The sequence below is a fragment of the Rhagoletis zephyria genome, unplaced genomic scaffold, assembly GCF_001687245.7.
Source record: "Rhagoletis zephyria isolate East Lansing unplaced genomic scaffold, Rhagoletis_zephyria_1.1 Rzeph_scaffold_00888, whole genome shotgun sequence".
NCBI lineage: Eukaryota > Metazoa > Arthropoda > Insecta > Diptera > Tephritidae > Rhagoletis > Rhagoletis zephyria.
The window spans coordinates 86,529-110,894 of record NW_016157972.1 but is presented as its reverse complement, the minus strand read 5'-3'; the positions used below and the strand labels follow the sequence as shown (position 1 = coordinate 110,894).

The window sequence follows — 24,366 nt, the reverse complement described above, 5'->3', positions numbered from 1 at the left end:
TGTTTATGGTATGAATGCTCCTTTAAGGAGGACTCTCTCCCAATTTAATGCTTATTCTTCATCTTTAGACTTCGATTTTTCTTACTCAAAGTTTACTTTTAAGAATTTACTCATAAGGCACTTGTCATAAGGGTTTCCCTTATTCTATGTATATATTTGTCACATAGTCTGTAAGCGTCCTGTTTGTTGATAATAATAATAATAAATAAATAAATAAATATTGCAATATGCAAACTTCAGGCTAAAAAGGCTCGCAAGTAAACTTTTTTTTTGCCTTTGCAAGGTCGTAGTAGATTCAGCGCTTAGTTATTACTTGATTATATATATATATATATATATATTACAGCTATGGCCAACCATTTAGCGAACTTGTACACTAAAGCCAAATCCGCTAAAAGTCGGAGTTAAGGTACTTCTATCAAACAAATTTGCTGTTAACATATTTCCTTGCTCATTACTTTATACAACCAACATAAAAAAGTTTATTATAATTCACTGTTAAATCTCTTTAAATGATGAACTGACTATCCATATATAATGGCGTGTCCACGCACATAGCGTGGCCATAAAGAGGTAAAATTTCAATTATAGTTGATATTAAAAAAGTTCTTCGGTGTTTTGTATTATATTCCAGAATTTTATTCGCTGCCTGACCTCCGCGCCCCCGATTTCTACAAACTTCCCCCATTCACGCCCACGTGTGTGGCTCCCTACTAAGAATTGCTTGCAGAGCATTGTGTTGTGCTCTTATGGTCAGCATTTGCGCCACGTCATGTTGTGATGTGTGTGTGGCGGTCGCTGTCCGGAGTGCTGTATTTTTAAACGTCTGAGCCTCATCGGCTGCGTTGTTGTTGTTGTTGTCAGTCATTGTAGTCCAGCTCAACTAACGGAAGCCCAGGAAGCGTGCAGCCTCAATGGGGTCGGTCCACAGCGATAAAGGCGTTAGCTGTGTCGGGGTTTCCGGGCCTACGAAGAGGTGCTTCGAGTCGTGGGGTGTCTCTCCGCATGCCGGACAGTCATTTGGCACATCTGCATCTAATTTGCTCAGGTATGAGTTTAACCTGCTGCAGTAGCCAGAGCGAAGTTGGGCTATTGTGGTTCTAGTCTCACGAGGCAGATGAAGCTCCGTCTCGTCGATGTCAGGTGGTTGCGTGCATAGAACGGCATTCACAGGTCTGGATTCTACATAACTCGAGAATGACTGTGAATACCGCTCAGGGCACGCAACCAGCTGACATCGACGAGAGGGAGCTCTAATAGGCGGCATACACGGTGCGTCTGGCTCGCGAGTTATTTGTGTACTTGTTGACTAGCCTTCGTCTACACACAGTTGTATCATTCAGAGTCATGCCAGGAATCATGTCGGTGTAACTAACACATATTTATTTTCACAAACACATCCAAACCGACTCGCGAATCAGACGCACGGTGTATGCTACCTATAAGGTTGAAGTGTTTTTAACATTACTGCTGATATGAATTTTTTGAATAGAAAAACACTTGGATTCAATATGGCGTAGGTCCCTCGCCTTTTTGTGACAACATGAAGATGCACACCACAATTTGGAGGAGAAGCTCCGCCAAAAACTTGACAAAGGTGTAAGCGCCAAAATATTATTATTATACTATTAATATTTGCAGTGACTAGGAAAAAACTTGGATTCAACATGTCATTCGAGTGATTTTAATTTGGTGTTTTTTTTTTATTTGATTTAATAATACTTAATGATCAGGTCTACTGTTGATATGAATTATAATGTGATCTTAGATGTATTAAACATATGCTCAATGGTTAAGGAACAAAAAAAAAATATTGCAAATATTAATTTTTTATAAGGCAAAACTTAGTTACTAACTAATTAATAAAGGTGTTTAAAACTAAGTTATCGAACTTATATAAACTGCGTTCCAATAAACTGGTACTTGGGAACCCTCCTACGAAATTTCAGCGAAATCGTACAAGATTTGATGAAAATATACCTGTTTTTTATAAAGATGCATTTAAAATCTGGAGTTTCCGGGAAACAAACAGCAGTGTTGAGCGACCTCTAAATCCTGTTCAAATAAGCTGAAATTTTAGAAAGAACTTGTCGTTCTTATTATCTTCAAGAATCCGAACGGTCAGACGAAATTCAAAAAAGTTCCAATTTTGAACCACCCTACTGCGCACTGAACTTTAGTTCTGCTAGTTTTAAAATTGGTGGTATCGAGGTTTTTCTTACACCAGCTGGTAGTTTGCTTTCCAATATTTCAAGCAAATATGTAAATGCAGCTTTCGGCAATAATTTTTCAAAACCTGTAAAATTGATGATTTAGTAAATTTCTTGGGAAATGTTTAGTTATTTGTAAAATGGTTTTGTGGCGTGGAGCGGAGGGAGAAGGGGTACCGTACCTAAAACCCCATCCATTACAAAGAGCACCGCCCAAACTTCAAGACAAGTCATCCTTCCCCTCTCTAACCCCTCTACAGACCCCGTGACTCATTTGAAAATGGGGTAAAATTAGCACTTCGATATAGAAACGGTAAACTCACAGTATTTTTGCACAGAACACCTTCCTCTTTGGCGGCTTTAGGCGGGCTTTTAGAAAAATACCCTCATCAGTCCAACTCCGGCTACGCTGACCACAGTATTTTTGCGCCGGCGAAAGCTCCGCTTCTGTTGTCATAGAAATTGTTGTATTCCTTGTGCATATAACTCCGGTTACGCCGTCCACAGTATTATTGCGCTGAACCAATATATCAAAATTTAGAAAAAACTGCATATTTAAAACCGGATTTATTAATAAACTAGTGCTCGGAAATCTTTATTTTAAACTAAAGTTTAATCCTTTTACTACACTTATATGTTAAAGTTTTTAGAATCGGGTCACGCGTTTGGATACAACAACCCAAAATCATTGTACAAATAACTAAACCGTACCGAATTTCTTAAACTAGTTAGTTGCGTTCCAGATACTCCACGATTAGCAGGTTTTTACAGAAAGGTGTTCCACTTGGCCACCTTCCATAAGGTTTACTAATGGCGAAAACAGCTTTTCCTGCAAAATCTGCAAATCCTGCAAATCGTGAAGCATCTGGAACGCAACTACTTTTCATAAAATTCACATATGTATGTACATACACTTCATCTTCCACCTTTAAGGGATTTGACGAATCTCGCGATTTCCTCCTTGCCAACTCTACTAATCTATTAAATCTATTAGCTTCCACGTCATCTTCCTCATCACTAAACCATATTTCAGCAGTATCTACTTTTTAAATTTTACAATAAAAACAATTATTTTAAAAATGATGTAAATGAAACACTAAAGAAACAAATGTAAACAAACAGGGAGCTGTTTACAATTCAGTCAACCATTCACAATAGTACACATTTTTATCGATCAAGTTGCACAATAGCAAAATAAAAGATAATCGACTAATCGACAAATTTCTATTCTACTGCTAGTCGACACGCAATAGGGGTGATAGTGTTTTAAAATAATTAATACACCTTAGTTATACGCAGCGTGACTTCGAGATTGATTGCACGTACCGACATCTTGTGCTTGTAATTTACTACATATATATAGGCGTACAGTTACTCTGTGCAGCTAGTGCTTCAAAGTTTTTCTTTTGCGTTTAATTTATAATTTTAATTAAATTTGTGCAGCGCCGTCATCGGATAGCGGAAAGTTGTGAGTATTTTGTATTCATACCTTGTTTTTTAAAAATTAGTGTACTCATTTTTCTTGGCCTACGGGGAAAATTTTTCTTTAATAAAGGCGTGGCCTACGGCACACAAAAAATCGGTGGCGGCATCGGTTGATGATTTTGAGAACTTTACAGCAAATGTTAATAATAAAAGGGTGCGTAAACCCAGAAAAGCGAATGATCTTTCAATAAATGAAAAAGTGCCTGAAAGTTTAATTTCAGAAAGCGTTAATAGTGAGTTAGTCACGAAGGTTGACTTAGTTAGCAAAAACGCGGGAAACGATGACAAAATGGAGGTCGAATCCATTGCGGTTGTTGAGAGTGCTGGTGTTAGTGCTGATGCTGGTGCGAATATTAATGCGAATATTAATGCGAATGTTCATGAGGGAGAACGTGCTTCACACGCTTATCCTAAAAATTTCAAAGGCACTTTCTTTGTGGTGGTTGATGCCACTGAATGCAAAGAAATTAGCAATGACAGAATTAAAAATGGATTGGCGCTTAGAAGCCGAATTAAAGACTTAAATTTCCTTGACATAGATCTCATTTTTGCGGTTGGCAAGACACTATTCACAGTAACCTTTAAGACTGCAGCTGCAGCGAACAAATTTTTAGCTTGTGAAGACTTAAAAAAACGTGGGCTGCGACCTTTCGTTCCCAACACGGCGTTTGAGTCATATGGGGTGATTAGAGGCGTACCTCTAGAATATGATGTAAATGATATTAAAAAATCTGCGCACTCCCGCATCCCAATCTCTTCTGTGTATCGGTTTACACCTAGAGAAAAAAAGAGTGACAATGAAGATATTTTTATACCAACTACCATTATAAAAGTTGGCTTTTTAGGAAAAGACATTCCGAAGTTTATCAAGTACGAATATACTATACTATAAGTTTCTTCTTACATTCCTCCTTTAAGGCAGTGTAGAAAATGTGGCAGGCTCGGTCACACGCAACTAGGATGCAAATCAAAGAGTAGATGCCTCAACTGTGGCAATCAGGAATGTTACAACGCTTGTAATCAACCAGGTTGCATTCTTTGCGGTAAAGAGGATCACAACTCCAAAGGCAAAGACAAATGTGGGACATGGCAAAAGGAGCTCATGATCAGCCGCATTAGGGCGGTTAAGAAACTTTCTAGAAAAGAAGCGATTGACACTTATTACCCGAACAGAAACAACAGGTTCGACATTTTAGAAAACGAGCAGGCTGGATTCCCTCAGCTAGGTACTGAAGAAGTGAATATGGACAAAAACCGGTTTATTAATAGAAAAATGACTAGGATGAGCTATAGCAAAGCGACAAAGATGCCACAAGTAGTGGAACCGGCGCCTTTTAGAAGCAACTTGACATCAAGGCAGTCGGTGGTTCAGCCTGTCTATGAAACGCCAGAATACAGTAAGAATAGGGTTACGCAAATGGAAAAATTATTGTCCGAAATTTTCAAAATTACGCAAAAATTGAGTATTGAACACAATCTAACACTAGAGCTTCAAACAATTCAAAACTTAAAATCCAAATATGACAGCACAGTCATTGAAGACGAGATAAGACATAAAGAACGTGTTTGCTGGCCTGATACCTGACTCGTGGTATATTCCTGGCTGACGCTGGTTTTTACGAGTTGTGCTCGGATTCAATCCTTAACTGGTGAGACTCCCGCTTGACTGAGGATATGTACCCAAACCACTCCTGGTCTAACCTCAATGCTGCGCAGATCCTTTAACAATACGTATGGCTGTGACTACCAATTGGTCGTACCAGCTACCAGGGATGCACGGATTCCTTCAGGAAAAATGTTATTTTGCGCAATCACAGATCAGGTGAGAGGGACAGACTACCGGAAACCGACGATCTTTAATATTTGCCTTAGGCCATCCAGAGAACTACCGCGTATACAATGCAAACGAGCTTCTTTAGTTCAAAGTGACTTCAACAGTATTTTATTGTTTCAAACAAAACTTATCGAATTAATTGCAACACAAGTGCGAGTTAATAAAAGGAGGGTTATTTGGCAAACCACGTCCGAATAATGCGGTAGAAAATTCTAAGTATAAAAATGCAAACAACTTCTGTCACTCGTTACTTCAACTAGTTAAGTACTTTGTGTATATATATGTGCTTACAAAGTGCTGAATGATAGTTGCCATCATTTGCCGCATTCACTACTATACATAGTCGCCTTAGTGGCCGTATTCACTATTCTAGTTAGTTCAGTACATGTTTGCGCAAGCTTTGTGTATTCAATAATGCTTGTCAATATGTAAGTATGTAATTCAATATACAAATTTAGATAAATTCAATTCTGCATACATGTGCATTAGACTGCATCACCAAAAAAAAAGTTGCGGTTTTTCCGCCGGGATTACACAATCTATTATATTACAAAATCTATTATATTTTAAGGCGTCCACCAAAATATTTCGGAAAAATATTAAGATTTAAACGAGCTGGACCGATTTGAAAATACCTCCAAAAATGGAGTTTTTTATGAATAAAAATAGTTTCTTAAAGAACTTTTTGAAAAAAGACCCCTCAGATGACAAAACAGATTAAGCTTAAAAAATCTGCATAAAAATATTTAAAAATCTCTTCAACGGAATCGTAAGAATGAGATTTTTGATGCTGCTTTTTTTACTTTTTTCAAAGATTGGTTTACGAAAAACTTGAATAACTGGGCCAAAAATGTTCTGATTTAGACTTATGGGATCTCAGTAGAAAGGTATTTTCACACTGTTTTTATTTCTGGCCAAAAAAACGTCATTTGTGTCCCATCTTGTTTTTTCGAATACCAACACATCTTAATTCAACTTTGAATGAGGTTCGTTCATCCTACCTTTCTCTTCCATCCTTTGAATGAGTTTATTAGCAAAGAAATAAAAAGGCTGAGAAAATACCTTTCCAATGACACCTCTTAAGTCTAAATCGGAAGAGTTTAGGTTCAGTTATTCAAGTTTTTCCTATACCAATCTTTGAAAAAAGTAAAAAAACAGCATCAAAAATCTCATCATTACGATTCCGTTAAAAGTTCTTTTTCCACTTTTTTTTAATATTCTTATGCAAATATTTTAAGCTTAAACCGTTTTGTCATTTGAGGGGATTTTTAAAAAAAAAATGTTTAAGAAACTATTTTTATTCATAAAAAACTCCATTTTTGGAGGTATTTTCAAATCGGTCCAGCTCACTTAAATCTTAATATTTTTCCGAAATATTTTGGTGGACGTCTTAAAAAATAATAGATTTTATAATTCCTATGGAAAAATAGTACCGATTTTTTTTTGTTTGGGGAGTGATGCAGTCTAATGTGCATAGATATGCACATGTACATATAAAATAAAATACAATGTGCATGATGGTGAAAACGTATTCTTGTAGCCTCTGCTAAGGTGAATGTATAGCGCTCTCTTCAACATCGTGGCCGCCCTAGGCGCGTTCAGCGGCTAGAGCCTCTTTCAGTTCATTAAGTGTTCGTATAGCATCCTGGACCAAAAGTTCGGTCACCTTTCCTCTATAGGTGGCGGTCTGCAGCCCCTGAGTAGTGTGGCGGACGGTGCGGCGAGGGACGGTAGGCGGCGGGAGCGGTTGTCTGGCGGTATGACGAGCGGCTGGGCGTATAGTTCTGCTTGCTGGTTGACGGTGTAGTTTAGATGACCGGGAAGATGGAGGCAGCTGGCCAGAGCGATGTGCGTCAGATGATGACCTCTGGCGATGCAGGAGTGAGTGGTGTCGTAGGCCGCAAGTTCGGCACCTATCCAAGGAGGTGCATTCACTGGTGGCGTGTGAAAGCGCCAAACAATTTACACAAAACTTGTGTGCGCGTGCAAGTAGCCACCTCTGCTGCGGCTGCATCCCCCTGAACAGAGGGCATTTACGTAGGGCGTGGTGACGTTTGCATATGCGGCATCGCTGGTAATCTTCTTCTTCTGGTTCAATCGACTTGTGCGACTCAGTTCCGTCGTTAGTGGCGGCAGCTATCTCCGACCGGAGGAATCTACGTGGTGCCGGCTGAGGTGCTTGATCCATAGCGATCTGAAAAGATGGGTTTACGGGGGACTTTAGTGATGAGAATATTAGATTTGATTGATATGAGTGTAGTTTGTTGTGTGGCGATCGTACTCTAAGGGCGCATTATAGCGGTGGAGGAGCGGTCTGAGCGGGAAGAGGGATTTAAGTGGTAGCAAGAAGGTATGCCAGTATTATTTTGATGGTTGTTCGGGGTCCGTGAGCGATGGGAGATTTGTCTCAGTGGGAAGGAAGCATAGCTTCACAAGGGGTCGTGTGAGAATACCGGTCTGAGTGCGAACGTCCACGACGCGTATGTGCCCATCCGGCCCGGGAGACGCCTTTCTATGCGTCCTAGACGCCATTCCGTAGGTGGAAAGGTGTCGTCGTTTATGAGGACGCACTCGCCGACCTTGGGGTCTATTTGTGGATTTTTCCATTTGTATCTTTTTTGGAGGTCTTTCAGATAGTCTTCTTTCCAACGTCTGTTGAAATGATGATGTAGAATTTTTACCTTTTCCCACCGATTGGTCAAAAACAGGCCTTCATGATTTTACCTCAGGGATGGCCAGAAGAGGAACACCTCTGAGGAAATGGCCGGGTGTGAGAGCGGTGAACTCGGAAGGGTCTTACGATAGTGGCGAAATAGGTCGGGAGTTTAATACTGCTTCTGTTCTTACCAAGAACAAAGGTGAATTTGTGAGTTCCGGCAACCCTTTTGAAGTGCAGTTTAAAACTTTTGACGGCAGATTCCCACAAACCACCCATGTGGGGAGCACCGGGGGGAATGAATTTCCAATTGATGCCTTGAGGTGAGTACTTGTTAATGACTTCTTGGGACACTTCCGTGAGAAATGCGGTGAACTCCTTTTCGGTGGCTCTCTTGGCACCTATGAAGGTTTTGCCGTTATCACTCATCATTTTTGCGGGGTATCCACGACGTCCAACGAAGCGAGCAAATGCTGCGAGAAACGCATTGGTTGTGAGGTCTGAGCACAGCTCAAGGTGAACAGCTTTTGTAGAGAAGGTGCGATCTTAGCAAAGAGGCCTTTATTTGAAAAGGCCCCGCAAAATCAACACCGGTGGTGGTAAAAGGCGGAGCATAGGTGCATCGTTCCGGAGGCAAGGCTGCCATGATTTGCGAGCGGTTTTGCTGCTTATGGAGAGTACAGATTTTGCATTGATATATACATTTTTTGATGAGGGGTTTCAGCCGTGGGATGTAGAATTCCTGCCTAATACATTGCTGCATGAGACGCGTTTCTGCGTGAAGCAGTAGTTCGTGCAGAAATCGCACGTAAAGAACTGCGAATCGGAATTTTTCTGGGATTATGACGGGATGTCGCTCAAAGTGGAGTGAGCTAAGCGACCATTGACTCTGAGCAATTCATTTTTGTCCAAAAATGGGTTGAGGGTACGCAAGGAGCTTCGTTTGTCAATGATCATGGAATTTAGTAACCGTCCCTTTTCGCTAGGGAAGTAGCGAGATTGCGTTAAGGCTATAAGACGGTTTTTTGTATTGCGTAGGTTTTCGTGGGTTAACGAACTGGGATTAGTGGGCATGTTATGCCTGGCTCGATCTTTTAATAGGTTTATAAACCTGAAAACATACGCCATGACTTTAAGAGCACGGGAAAACGACGAGAATCGGTCTAGGGCGTCGATATCTTCTGCGGCGGCGTGGAACGTTTCGACCTTGCGCACTTCTGGTGGCATGNCACCTCTGAGGAAATGGCCGGGTGTGAGAGCGGTGAACTCGGAAGGGTCTTGCGATAGTGGCGAAATAGGTCGGGAATTTAATACTGCTTCTATTCTTACCAAGAGGGTGGTGAATTCCTCAAAGGTGAATTTGTGAGTTCCGGCAACCCTTTTGAAGTGCAGTTTAAAACTTTTGACGGCAGATTCCCACAAACCACCCATGTGGGGAGCACCGGGGGGAATGAATTTCCAATTGATGCCTTGAGGTGAGTACTTGTTAATGACTTCTTGGGACACTTCCGTGAGAAATGCGGTGAACACCTTTTCGGTGGCTCTCTTGGCACCTATGAAGGTTTTGCCGTTATCACTCATCATTTTTGCGGGGTATCCACGACGTCCAACGAAGCGAGCAAATGCTGCGAGAAACGCATTGGTTGTGAGGTCTGAGCACAGCTCAAGGTGAACAGCTTTTGTAGAGAAGCACACAAAAACGGCCACGTAGCCCTTTACTAAGGTGTGGGATCTTAGCAAAGAGGCCTTTATTTGAAAAGGCCCCGCAAAATCAACACCGGTGGTGGTAAAAGGCGGAGAATAAGTGCATCGTTCCGGAGGCAAGGCTGCCATGATTTGCGAGCGGTTTTGCTGCTTATGGGGAGTGCAGATTTTGCATTGATATATACATTTTTTGATGAGGGGTTTCAGCCGTGGGATGTAGAATTCCTGCCTAATACATTGCTGCATGAGACGCGTTTCTGCGTGAAGCAGTAGTTCGTGCAGAAATCGCACGTAAAGAACTGCGAATCGGAATTTTTCTGGGATTATGACGGGATGTCGCTCAAAGTGGAGTGAGCTAAGCGACCATTGACTCTGAGCAATTCATTTTTGTCCAAAAATGGGTTGAGGGTACGCAAGGAGCTTCGTTTGTCAATGATCATGGAATTTAGTAACCGTCCCTTTTCGCTAGGGAAGTAGCGAGATTGCGTTAAGGCTATAAGACGGTTTTTTGTATTGCGTAGGTTTTCGTGGGTTAACGAACTGGGATTAGTGGGCATGTTATGCCTGGCTCGATCTTTTAATAGGTTTATAAACCTGAAAACATACGCCATGACTTTAAGAGCACGGGAAAACGACGAGAATCGGTCTAGGGCGTCGATATCTTCTGCGGCGGCGTGGAACGTTTCGACCTTGCGCACTTCTGGTGGCATGACTTCCTGGCGTGAAGATTTCGGCCATGCCTCGGGGGGATTAGTTAGCCAAGTCGGACCGTTCCACCATAGGGAGGAAGCTGCCAAGTCCAGCGGTTTACACCCTCTGATGCCCATATCCGCGGGATTCTCCTTGCTACATACGTGTCGCCATGTAGCATTTCCGACTAGATCGATTATTTGTGCGGTGCGGTTGGCTACGAAGGTCTTCCAGGCGTAAGGCGGCTTTTCGAGCCATGCCAGAACAATTTCGGAGTCCGACCAGAGGTTGAGCTTATTTGGTGAGGGATTAAGGTGAGATTGGACGACTGCTACAAGTTTTGCTAAAAGGAGAGTTCCACACAGTTCGAGCCGTGGTAAACTTGTTGTCTTGAGAGGCGCCACCTTTCCTTTGGCTACTAGAAGGTGAGAGAAGACACGAGTATCGTGTATGGTGCGGACATAAATAGTGGCGCAATAAGCCTTTTCCGAGGCGTCGCAGAAGCCATGCAGTTCTGACTGTTGATCTGGCATATAATCTACCCAGCGAGGTATTTGAATAGTGGAGATTGCTTGTAGATTGTTGGCAAATTGGTTCCATTGGATAAGACGGAGGGGTTTTACCTGCTCATTCTAATCAGTCCCATCAAGCCAAAGCTCTTGTAGAAGAATTTTTGCCTGAATCATTACCAGCGTAAGCCATCCTGCCGGGTCAAAAAGTTTGGCGACCGAGGAGAGAATTTGGCGCTTCGTACTTGCGGATGAGGCCGGGATGGAACCAATCGTATAAGAGAACGTATCAGTGAGAGCGTTCCATTGAATTCCTAAAGTTTTCGTGGCACTTTCTTTCTCGAACTGGAGGAAATTTGTATCAAGCAAGTCCTCTTTATTTATACTTCTGAGGATTTCAGGATGGTTAGCGGTAATTTTCTTCAAAGGGAAGCCTGCCGAGTTAAGAGCTTGGATGACTTGGGCGAAAGATTCGGTAGCTGTTGGTAGGTCATGGCTGCCCGAAAGAATGTCGTCTACGTATGTATCGTTCTTCAGTATGGGCACGGCCATGGGGAATGTAGTTTCTATGTCTTGGGAGAGCTGATGAAGGGTGCGAATGGCGAGATAGGGCGCACAGTTGACACCAAATGTGACCGTTTTCAACTTATATTCCGGAATGGGGTTATTTGGGGTAGAACGAAATAGTATTCTCTGAAAATCTTGGTCGTCATCGTGCAGCATTATTTGTCGATACATTTTTTTGACATCCCCATTGAATACAAATTTATAAGTCCTCCATTTTAGAATGAGAAGCATCAATTCAGGCTGGAGAATTGGTCCGGTATATAAAATGTCATTAAGAGAGTACCCAGAACCAGAAGTCTTTGACGCATTGAAGACAACTCGTACCTTGGTCGTTCGTTTCTCGGGTTTAACCACCGCGTGGTGAGGGAGGTAGAACGACCGGTAATTGCCTTCTGAGGACTTTTCATAAGAATCAGTTTCTTCCATATGTTTGAGTGTTACGTGGAATACGTACGTTATCATACAGAGTTTTAAGGTCACCTTTTTTGAGAAGAATTCTCTCCATGCTGAGAAATTGTTGTAGAGCTGAGGAGCGAGAATGGCCTAGGGCGATTTCAGTGGGGAAACTCGGCTTGAATGGGAGGCGTACCATATAGCGCCCATCGACTGTGCGCGTGGTTGTGGCTTTATAGAACTTTTCACACATTTCATCCTCGGGGGGTAGTTAATATGGGGTTCGGAACATCCTCTATTTCCCAGAACCTTCGTAGTTGTGAGTTGAGATGTTCGTTTGAGGTCTCCTCTACTTGAGTCGAGAATGATTCTATTTGTTGGGAAATTTTACCACTCAGAATCCAGCCAAATATTGTATTTTGGGCTAACAGATTTTCAGATAGTTTTTCTATGCCTTCGAGCATAATCTGCGGGATAAGATCGCTACCAATTACTAGGTCTATCTGATTTGGGGAGTGACAGTTTGGGTCTGCTAGCGTTAAGTGAAACCATTTATTTCTGTGCTGATGACTTAGCTGGAACCTAGGGAGAACTTTCGTTAACTGGGGCAAAACGATTGCTTGGGCACTTATTTTTGTCGTCAAATCAGCAGATACTAGGACTAAAGAGCACAGTTTGTTAGAGGTCTGGACTACTCTTCCTCCCATGCCTGAGATTTCAAAGCTCGAGCTTTGACATGGTAGCCCTAGTCTGGTCTGAGCTTTTGTGGAGATGAAACTCCGTTCTGACCCGTGGTCTATGAGAGCTCTTAGTTTAAAGAGCTCACCACTTTGTTCCGCAGCCACAATTGCAGTAGGGAGGAGTATTTTGCTTTCATTCTCCGAATAAAAGGACTGCACTCTCGTTCTAGTCGAACTCGAGGGGGCTTCTTCTTGTTCTCCATCGGGAGTTTGAAGGTTGGACTGTGTCGATGCCATCATTGCGACCTGAGGTGAGGTTTTTTGTTGCTGCCGTATTATGTCGTTCATGACAATGGAAACAAGTCTGGGTACTTGCGCAGTCTTTTATTAAATGGGATTGAGAGAAGCAGTTAAAGCACATTTTGTGTTCTCTAATAAATTGTCTGCGCTCCTGAGTTGTCATTTTGCGAAGTTTTGGGCAGCCCCACAGTAGAGACCTATTCTGCGGGTTTTGAGGAGTTTTAACCTTCGGAGGACACACCTTTTTTATTTGACGTGAACGACACACTGGGGTAAATTGCACCCCAATTGAAATGTTGCTTTTAAAACACACAGCTTAAGCTTTTTTTGCATATATTACGCTGGAAATATTTAGATAAAATAAATTTAAAATGAAATGTCTTATTGAATTTTTCAAAGGTACAAGATCATATAATTGCATGGTTAGCTTTTATTGACATAACGAAAAAGTTTATCAAAAATAGGCTTTGCACTGGGGTGTCTTACACCCCAGTGTGTCTTCTGAAGGTTAAATTGAGGTCTGCTTTGATGTGTAGGGGGTTTGTAATAATTGTTTGACTGAGGTGTGGGTTTTGGTTTGGGAGGTCGCCATTGATCAACCCTTTCCGCGACCTCATAGCGAGTGGTTAAGAACTGTTTCATCTGAGACCAGTTGGAAAGGTCTTTTCTGGAACTGAGAGACTGTTCCCATAAAGACACTGTGTTTTCTGGGAGTTTAGAGGTGACGATGTATATGAGGATCGGATCCCAGCTTTCGGTTGAGATCTGCTGAGTGGCGAGGATTTGGAGGCAATTGTTAACAGAAGATTGTAATCTCTGTATGTCATCGCTATTTTCCGTATTGATGGGTTTGAGTATTTAGCGTGGGAATGCGGATCTGGTTGTCTACGAGAACTCGCTTATTCTCGTACCGAGACATAAGGGCTTCCCACGCTAAATTAAAACTATCGTCAGTCAGTGGAAATTGCCTTACTATTTCACCAGCTTTGCCTGGGTTTTATACCTGAGATGGTACAGTTTCTGTCCTTGAGTGAGTTCTGGGTGGTTGATGTAGACCGCCGTAAACATGTCACGGAAAGACGGCCCTTGCTCATAACCCCCATAAAACATCTCAGTATCGCAAGGTGGGGCTTTTAGAGTGCTTCCACTCTCTTTGGGTTGAGGTGCAGTTGAAGGGGGTGCGGGATTATTGGCTGGTTTCATAAGTTGCAGCTGGTCTGCTATTTGGGCCTTTGTGTCTTCGTAGGTTATTAGACACGACCTATACTTGTTATAGGAGGAGGCTCTAAAGTCTTCGGGAAGGTCATTTTCATCGGTCTCAACAATTACGTCGTAGGTATCTTAAACGCGATCCCAAAACTTGTCTATGTTTTTATCTTTGATGTTCAAGGTAGACTCAGTATTGTTTTGAATCGGGGTTGTTCTGAAGCGAGAGCAGTAGTCCATGAAATTGTCCGTCTCCGCAATGAACTTTGCTGAAGGGTTGGGTTGTTTGGGTTTTTTTGTGGACTTTCCTGCCGAACGCGTTGGTGTCTGGGAATCGGTGGAAGAACCTTGCATTTTCTCTTCTTCGCTCATTTTGGGGCTACTTTTGGTGTCACTCTCGGGTACGTTTAACATTCACGAGTATTTTAGTTAAACTGGCAGTTGAGATTAAAAAAAAAAAAACTTTGAGCCGAAGGAGAAGTTGCGGGAACCTGATTAAATTAGGGGGATTGAAATTTAAATAGTAACAGTGAAGTTTGATTCCACCGAGGTTTTGAATCTCTTTTTCACTTCACTTTTATCGTGGGAGAATATACAAAATCGAGATAATGCAATTTCTGAAGAGATCGAGAGAAAATTAGTCGATGCTACGTGATTTATTTAGCGAGGTTTAAACGTAGTAAATGAAACTTTAATTATTTTGAGACCGCACTGAACCAATCTTGTACCACTGTTCATACACTTATTGTACATATGTATATATCTGTGTACATATGTATGTATGTTTGCTGTACCGCTTTTTTTCGTATATGTTTGTAGATGTGTGTATATAATGTTATCTACGTTTGTATATAATTCAGGGTTAGTTAAAGTTAATGCAATTTTAAATAGGGATTATTTCGAGAAATTGAAATTTATTATTTTAAACTCATAAATATTACTTATGTATTTATGTTTTGAGATTAATTTCGCAAGATGGCCCAGTGTATCTATGAGAATTTTACTGTATGTTATATTATTTATGTACATAGATACAGTAGGTTCAAACTTTTGGCGGGAGGAAGAAAACTTTTGGCGTTAATAAAATACTTTTGGCGGGGCCGCAAACGGCGAGAATATATGTATGATTTTTAAGTAATTACGTAGATTTTAGATATTGCCGTGGGGTTAGTAAGAAAGTTGAGGTTCTTACTTACGGTTTTATAGATGTTTTTGTACTTATTCCGAGTTGCGGTGATCCGCCTGGGCTGTTGCGGGCTGGTTTCGAATGGAGGCGACGAAGGACCAGTGTTTGCTGGCCTGATACCTGACTCGTGGTATATTCCTGGCTGACGCTGGTTTTTACGAGTTGTGCTCGGATTCAATCCTTAACTGGTGAGACTCCCGCTTGACTGAGGATATGTACCCAAACCACTCCTGGTCTAACCTCAATGCTGCGCAGATCCTTTAACTATACGTATGGCTGTGACTACCAATTGGTCGCACCAGGTACCAGGGATGCACTGATTCCTTCAGGGAAAATGTTATTTTGCGCAGTCACAGATCAGGCCAGAGGGACCGACTACCGGAAACCGACGAACAATATAGGAATCTTAATATTTGCCTTAGGCCATCCAGAGAACTACCGCGTATACAATGCAAACGAGCTTCTGTAGTTCAAAGTGACTTCAACAATACTTTATTGTTTTAAACAAAACTTATCGAATTAATTGCAACACAAGTGCGAGTTAATAAAAGGAGGGTTATTTGGCAAACCACGTCCGAATAATGCGGTAGAAAATTCTAAGTATAAAAATGCAAACAACTTCTGTCACTCGTTACTTCAACTAGTTAAGTACTTTGTGTATATATATGTGCTTACAAAGTGCTGAATGATAGTTGCCATCATTTGCCGCATTCACTACTATACATAGTCGCCTTAGTGGCCGTATTCACTATTCTAGTTAGTTCAGTACATGTTTGCGCAAGCTTTGTGTATTCAATAATGCTTGTCAATATGTAAGTATGTAATTCAATATACATATAATTTAGATAAATTCAATTCTGCATACATGTGCATAGGTGGGCACATGAATATATAAAATAAAATACAATGTGCATGTAGGTGAAAACGTATTCTTGTAGCCTCTGCTAAGGTGAATGTGTAGCGCTCTCTTCAACAGAACGGAAATCCAAAACCTAATGAAAATTCTTCAACATAACATACAGTCGCTTAATGCTAATTTACATACCTTAGAATTTTATCTTAATAACTACAACTATGACATTGCAGTACTTAGTGAAACTTTTTCACATCAGGGGTCAACACCAAAAAAAATATTAAATTTTAACTCAGTGTCGAAAAACAGACAGGACGGCTATGGTGGGGTTGCCATAGTTCTAAAAAAACACATCAAATTTACTAAAATTAGATATATCACGCAATATGATATTCTAATAATCCAATCGCGAAACCTAATACCAAATGTGGTGATATGTGCTGTGTATTTTCCCCCAAACATACCCATCAATGTGTTCAATGACGAGATCAAGAAGTTGTTCGGCGTCCTTGAAAACTACACAAATGTACTACTATTGGGCGACTTTAATGCTAGGGCCACTCAGTGGGGTGACACAGTCAACTCATGCCGAGGTAAGAATCTATACAACATTGTTCAACAACACAACTTTTTTCTTTTAAATGACGGTTCCATCACTTTTCAAAGAAATATTAACCAAGTAGCAGGGTCAGTGTTAGATCTCTCATTTACCAACACAAGTCTACAACTGCAATGGTCTGTTGACCCTATTAGAATAGGGGGAAGCCACCACTTCCCTATCACCATCAATACACAAACAGTGACCAAGGGACCGACCACATTTGTAGCTCAAAAAATATTACATGAGGCGCTCAGGAATGCGCAAACAGAACCCAATATACCAGACATTGAAAACATGACGAAAAAAGAAATACAAAATGCAACCTATTATCTAAGTAGTGATATAACACCTAAAACCTGGTGGAATAAGGAGTTGGAGAAGACCTTCAGACTACTCAAAGTAGCTCAGTACAAATGCGGAAGGTTACCTTCTATAGAAAATCTTGATCAGGTAGCGGAAACAAAGACGTTATGGAAAAAATGGTCAAATAAGCTAAGAAAAATAACTTTGAGGAGAAAATAATGGAAATCAATTATCAGCCCACAACAAGAACTGCATGGAGGTTCGTTAAAGCCATGAGAGGGGACTATCAGAACAGCAATAAGACCCACTGGCCCAAAGAAGACAACTTGAACTTTTTAAACATGCTCAAACAGCAGGTAGCTTCCAGTGAAGTTTCACTAGAAAGAAATAAGGAAATAACTCCTGATTGCAGCTTAGCGATAACTTATGAAGAATTAGTGGAGACATTAAGGAAAAAGAACAACAACTCGGCAGGAGGCTATGACCGAATCACCTACAAGATGATTAAGTCATTACCTGACAACACTCTTAACAACTTACGCACTGCACTAAATGATGTTTTCCTCACAAATCAACTTCCTGACAGCTGGAGAACGGTTAAGGTGGTACCGATCCCAAAAAGTGACAAAAACTTAAACGATTTTAGAAATTTTCGCCCAATAGCACTGATATCTGTTTTACTAAAATGTGTTAATAGCTGCCATAAAAATAGAATAGAATAATTTCTTGACTCAAATAACATCCTTCCCTATACAACTTTTGCATATAGAAAGGCTCACTCAGCCACCATGGCTGTAAACTACCTAATTCAGGAACTGACCATTAACAAACAAAAAGGCAGGAAAATTATTATCTGTTCCGTTGATATCAACAATGCCTACAATTGTGTAAACATCACAAAACTAGCGTCCATATTAAGTAATATAGGGATTCATGAAAACTATACGGAATGGATAGTAAACTTTCTAGCTTTCAGGAAACTCACACTGGCAGGAGAAACCACTGAAATCAATGGTGGTCTACCACAGGGTAGCTGCCTGTCCCCGATGCTATTCAACATTTATACTATGCAGCTACATTCAATTAGGGACCCGAACACAGACATTTGTCAATTTGCACATGACTTCATCATTGCCTCGTATGGAGATACTGTTGAAAACGCCACACACATATTACAACGTAAAATTGATCAGTTTGGCCATGAATGCTCAAACCTAAACCTCACATTCAATCCAACTAAAACCAAGATTCTATTTGTTAGTAAAGGTAGTTCCAAACAAATAAACATAAATTATAATAATGTTCGGATAGAACAGTCAAACTCAATAAAATTTCTTGGAAGAAACATTAATTCGTCACTCACGGTCACAGAGCATTACAACAATGTCATTAAAGAATCTGCAAACAACTCCAAACTGTTCAAACTAATCACAACAGTCAAAGCGGGACTACAACCTAAGGTTGCGACCCAATTCTGTAAGGCCTTTGTTCGGTCCAAAATTGAGTACTGCAGAACCTCCACAGCCAATAGCAGCAATACCACCAACAAAAAAATCGGAACATTTCATAACAGTTTTTTGAGAAGAGCACTAGGAGTAACCCCAGCTACGCCAATTCCAACCTTATATGCAGTTGCAAATGAGCTACCACCCCTGGAGAGATCCAAATGGCTCACTGCCAAGGAAATAACCAAAATATTAGCATCTGACAACCCCTTTAGACTGTCCATTATCAACAACCCCAGCATTAATACCAGCTATAGCAAAGTATATGCTGAATTCAAAGCCTTCTTTGATCGCCTTGGTGCGGTTGAGCATGAGCCCCTTCCACAAAATCTCATTGTCAAGACCAACATGTTACCTAATAGTAAACAAAACACGCCCAGAGAATGTGTCTTAATGATATACAAACAAACCGTAAGTGATTATATAAACAGCAATTTCAAAATATTTTTCTCAGACGCATCTGTACAAAACGATTGTACAGGATGCGGTTTATACGACTTTTCTGCCAAAAAAGAATATGCATTTAAAATTAACTTCAAAACGTCCTCAAGCTTTGGTGAAATCCAAGCGATTAAAAAAGCCATTGAAATTGCTATAAACCTGAAATATGAAAAATCTGTGATATTTACAGACAGTTTAGTAGCTTGCCCACTACTAAAGAAAAAACAGACTGACAACTGCAATGTAGGAGAGATACATAAATTAATGAATACTAATGACATAAGGGTACACTTAGTCTGGACCCTTGAACACATAGGTATAGAAGGGAATGAAAAAGCTGACTAAATTGCCAAATCAGCTACTACAGCATCACTAATGCTGCAAGTCAAATTATCTATCAACGAAACCAGCAGACTAATTTATAATCAGATTAGGCAAAGTTGGTACAATGAATTTCTTCAATTTTCTAGTCAAAATCCAAACCTATTTGCCAATATTTTCACCAAACCAACAAAAAAGCCATTGTACAACAAAAGCCCTCTCTCCCCCAAACAAACCAAGATTATTAACAGAATACTAACTGGCTACACATACGATCAGGCCTATTTTCATAAAATTAAAATCGTTCGCTCAAATAGATGTATTCGCGGCCTCGCCAGCAACTTTGAACATCTCACGTTACACTGTGAAGATCTCAAAAACATCAGAGACAAGTACCCGGTAGTTAAAGATTCGAATAACTGCACAAATTTTTCAAGGTATGAATTTTAACAAAATACGACAACTGGTTGACTTTATTGATGAAGCACAATTAAATTTTTAACTTTCTTATACATCGATGATTGGCTTTGCCTACTTCAATGCTCGCGACTTCACTGTCCAACCTTCTCTACGCTACTTCGGTTCAAGGTTAATCAGACCTTTCGTTACAAAACAAACGCGCCATCAAAAAACAATCTCGCCACTCCAAACGAACGCATCTACCACAATCGATAACCGTATATGTCTTCAAAAGTTGCAAGTCTTTATTGCTTACCCCTGAAGGAACAAGCTGCTTAATTATCAAGGATTGGTGAACACAAGTATTCACCAACTAGTGGAATAACCTGGCGTTTGCGAGCTGACCGCTCTGCCATCACACTAATATCACAAAAAAAAAAAAAATACACCTTAGTTTTGAGCTAACAAGTTAATTTCAAAGCCACTGTTTTTTTAAACAATTTATTTCAATAGTTTAATAAATTTTCCTATTTTTTTGCTTTTAGTTATGTACGCAAATTGATGAGCTTCAAAGGGAACTAGCCGTTGTTGATGAACAAGAACAGTACCTATTTAACGCTTTTTCTGTGGCTATTAATGATTCGTACGAAAAGGAGAAAATTCATTCCAACATGATTAAAGTTTTTGGCATACTTGGAACGTTATTGGGCTCATTTATAACATTTGTTCTCTCAGTTGTTGGACTATTATACAACCAAAAAAAATTATATACACTCCGTAAAGATGTCGAAAGCTCAATAACCGAGCAAGTGATCCAAAAATTAGACAAAGTGGCAAAAGATCTAAAGGAACATCATCAAAGAACTTATCTTAAGGAAATACAGCATTTATCAGAAAAGCCCGCTGAATCATGGGCGTCATATGTGAATCGTCACACGCGCTGGATTTATTCTTGGGCCATTCCAAAGAAGTCCTAACACTTTTGTTAAAATTGCAAATTTTACATGGACTATTTTTTTCTCAATAAAACTGTGCTTCGTAACGTGCTGTTAATTTATGATTACACTGGCAAACGAAATCGGAGCTTGTGATTGAGGAAATTATGCACGACTTCGGTCGTTAGAACCCGAGAATAGCTGCTACTTTCTGCTCGTGGAACAAAAATTAGCCGCTACCAAAGGAAAAAAGAGCTGTCGCTTTCATTAGACTTAGGCCCCTATTATGAGTTGCATTCGATATTCGACTGTGGTCGAAAGTGCTGATTGAACGAATTTTCATTTGGTATTATGGCGCTCATTCGATGAAGAATAGCGTTGTTGTGAATTTCGCTCGTTTAGGTTGTTCACCATAGTATATTTTTCACCGTTGAGAAGCTTTGTTTACAAATCGAGCAAACTAAATAGTGTGCTTATACATATATACATATGTAAATTTGTGCAAATTAAAATGAAATAGAAAAAAAAGCGATTTTATAAAAACGTGGTAAAAAAAATTTTAATTAGTACAACGCAGTTCTGGTTGAAAGATTCGTCAGAGGATAAGAGCTTAGCAAACTCGCCAGGAGCAGAAAACGTTTAAGAAAGGTTAACTGCAGTCTTTCGAATATATTTTGACATACAATATATTTATGAAATTTTGTGATCCAAATCTATTTAAAATATATTAAAACTATAAACAGCTCTGTGATTTTGTCCTCAGAGATCGTGCCAACAGCGTATCGGGATTTACTTGCATAAGTAAAACCAGACTTCCGAGCTTGTGTTTAGTATTCATGACGTTAGAACTGCATGAAGTTAATAAAAATTGTTTAAAATTAGTGTCTAGCCGCCAAAAAGTAAGAAAACAAATGCAAAATCATACATTTTTTACAATTTTCTAACACTTCGCTACACCAACGAAGGCAAAATTCTGTTCGACAGAAGATTCGATACTCCACGAAAATTTCGACACACTTGCATAGCTCATAACATGAATTTCACTTTCGACCTCGATCTTCGATAGCCAGCGAAGATCAAAAATCGAATGCAACTCATAATATGGGCCTTAGTTCTTATATTTATTTTTTTTTTTATAAAAAAAGAATGAAAATATGGTAATACTATGCCGCAGTGTTGTAATTGGCTTGGGATTATTTAACTTTTAATACGTTTTTCAGTGTGCTGTTCATTTCTACTAGATTGCGCTTATTTGATTTTCACATTTTCGTTCTTAGCGCAATATTCTGTTACTCTGTCTCTGGTCTGCTGGAAAAACATATTTCTAATGCATTGTTTGAAGCTACAACCATGGGAATATATATGGAACTTTTGATTTTCGACATTTGAAAAAAAAAAACTTGTGGCACACTTATCTAAGCGATTTCATCTTATCTTTGAGCCTTGAAACACATGTAAGAAAATGGAAACTCAGTTTTCAAGCTCGGTAATGTAAAAGAGGTAGTAAAATCCTAAATTAATTATAAAAAACACAGGACATAGTATGTTTTTAGGGTCGCTGAACACGAATATGAGGTCCGACCTTTTTCCACACCTGGTCTGGTTTAAGTGCAAGTTTGGAGTAGCTAGGATTTACCGTTGATTTTGGGAAATTTTTTTGTTGAAGGCGTTGCTCGTTTTCTCTATGTAAAACAAACTAGCAGACCCGGCGAACTTCGTCCCGCCCAAAATAAGTTTTTTTTATTGAAACTTTTTGGTCCAGCATTTTCACCAACAATTCACGTTTACGGTTTTCATTGGCATATTCATCTGCTAAGATTACGGTTTGGTGGTCATTTTCCGCTTTAAATAACCTAACGAAAGTGTTATGTCCGTGAAAAAGTTCTTGAAACTCTCGCAAAACGAAATCAATTTGAAGAAGTTTTTCCTCTTCACTCTCTGGCGGCAACAATGATCCGGTTCTATAGTGAATCTGTCCTAGAATCTTTATAGTATAGTTGGTGGCAATTTCAAAATGGGTGCGTGTCATTGTTCTACAGAAATGCAATATACATATACTTATTTCAGACGAAATAGCTTAAAAGCTTAAACGTAAAATAATATTTGAAAATCACATCCATTGGAGAGTACGATATACTCAATGGTGCAACAGGTCGATTTAATCTGACATTCACGGCACCTTTACACACTTGGCTGTTTTTTGTAATCAGCCCTATCATGCATTTCGATTACGTTCCCGCATTCCGCTCCGCACGACTTGGTATTGTGGGTTACGATCGAATCGAAAGAAGAAGAGGAAGAGCGAAAACATCTTCGAAATCAGCTGGTTACCTAGGAATGTGTGAACTCGAAACAAAACAAAGTTTGCCACCAAACTATAGTAGCTTATGAAGTTAAAGTTTTTTAAATATTTTAAAATAACTGAACATATCCAACTTCATTGCAATTTAAAAATAAAATTTCGTTTGTTCTTAATTGAAGTGGAAACATAATTATAAGAATGAAATCCATAGCCGGTCCGTTATTGCTTGAAGAGGGAAACGAGTTCCAGATTGCCGTTGCGGAAGTTGAAAGGCGGAGATTTAGGGACATGTTTGATCTTTTTCAAATGAGTGAATAATCATAAGAAATTCATCTTGAACTGTGTTACTCACCGCTCAAGGCCAGTGAAATTATAAACTTTGTTTGGGCACTGCACAACAAACAAAACATTTCACTGAACGCAAATGAATTCGAATTTGAAAGCCATCAGGAGGGGAAGAACAAAGCTTATCCTTCCATAGCAAATTGGATTCGAGACAACATACGCACCTCTTTGTAAAAAGTGGGTAAAAAAGAGTTCAATAATAAAAACATCTTTTTGATGTAACCCCACATGTTATGTATGTACGTATGTACATACATCTATTAATTTTATATAAAAAGAATAAATTGCATTCAGTGCATTTCACAGTCTTATTTATAGATAATGAAAACAACAACGCCTGGACTTCCTCTTTGAAACCCCCGCGCAATATAACTTTTGGTGGCCATCATTTGAGGCAATTTTTCGTATTGCCCGTATTGCCGCTCACGAAAAAACAGAAATGGAGAAAATTAATTTATGATGACTTTTACAATCATGCACAGTATATTTCACTTAATTTTTTTTTTTATAAAATTTTATTTAAACCCACGAAAATAACAATCGAAACGTTCTCCGTCAACAAATTTGCATCTTAGAAAAACGGAACTACGATCGAAATGTAGAATAAAGGGTGAACACACCAAAACTGCGACACTTTGGGAAGCTTATAACTTACACAAAACGAATTCAATATTTTGAAATTCAAATACCTTAGTTGAACGTAGAAGAAATTTCATTTGAATTTGATTCCTAGTTGAGTTAAAAATGGCAACCGAGCTAGAAACGAGACAAACCATTTTGCACGAGTTTATAAATGATCCGGCCTTAAGTACACGTAAAATTGCTAAAAAATTAAAGAGTGCACTATTCGACAGTTTGCAGGGTTTTAATCGGTACAAATGCGGCGTATAGGCAACTCCTTTTAGTGCTGTCAAAAGCGGCTTTAAAGTCGACAAATAGGT

The 24,366-nt window shown here is 39.7% G+C and overlaps 1 protein-coding gene across 1 annotated transcript in view; it reads left to right on the top strand.

The window, feature by feature from the left end:
* LOC108361952 (uncharacterized) overlaps positions 1–20,896 on the top strand; it is a 67,594-nt gene extending 46,698 nt beyond the window's left edge. The window contains exons 2-4 of the mRNA XM_017614742.1: positions 635–1,048; positions 1,493–1,597; positions 20,389–20,896. Coding sequence (XP_017470231.1) covers positions 1,544–1,597; positions 20,389–20,820 — 486 coding nt within the window. The 5' untranslated portion in view covers positions 635–1,048; positions 1,493–1,543 and the 3' untranslated portion in view covers positions 20,821–20,896. The remainder of the gene's footprint in view (positions 1–634; positions 1,049–1,492; positions 1,598–20,388) is intronic.
* The last annotated feature ends 3,470 nt before the right edge of the window (positions 20,897–24,366 follow it).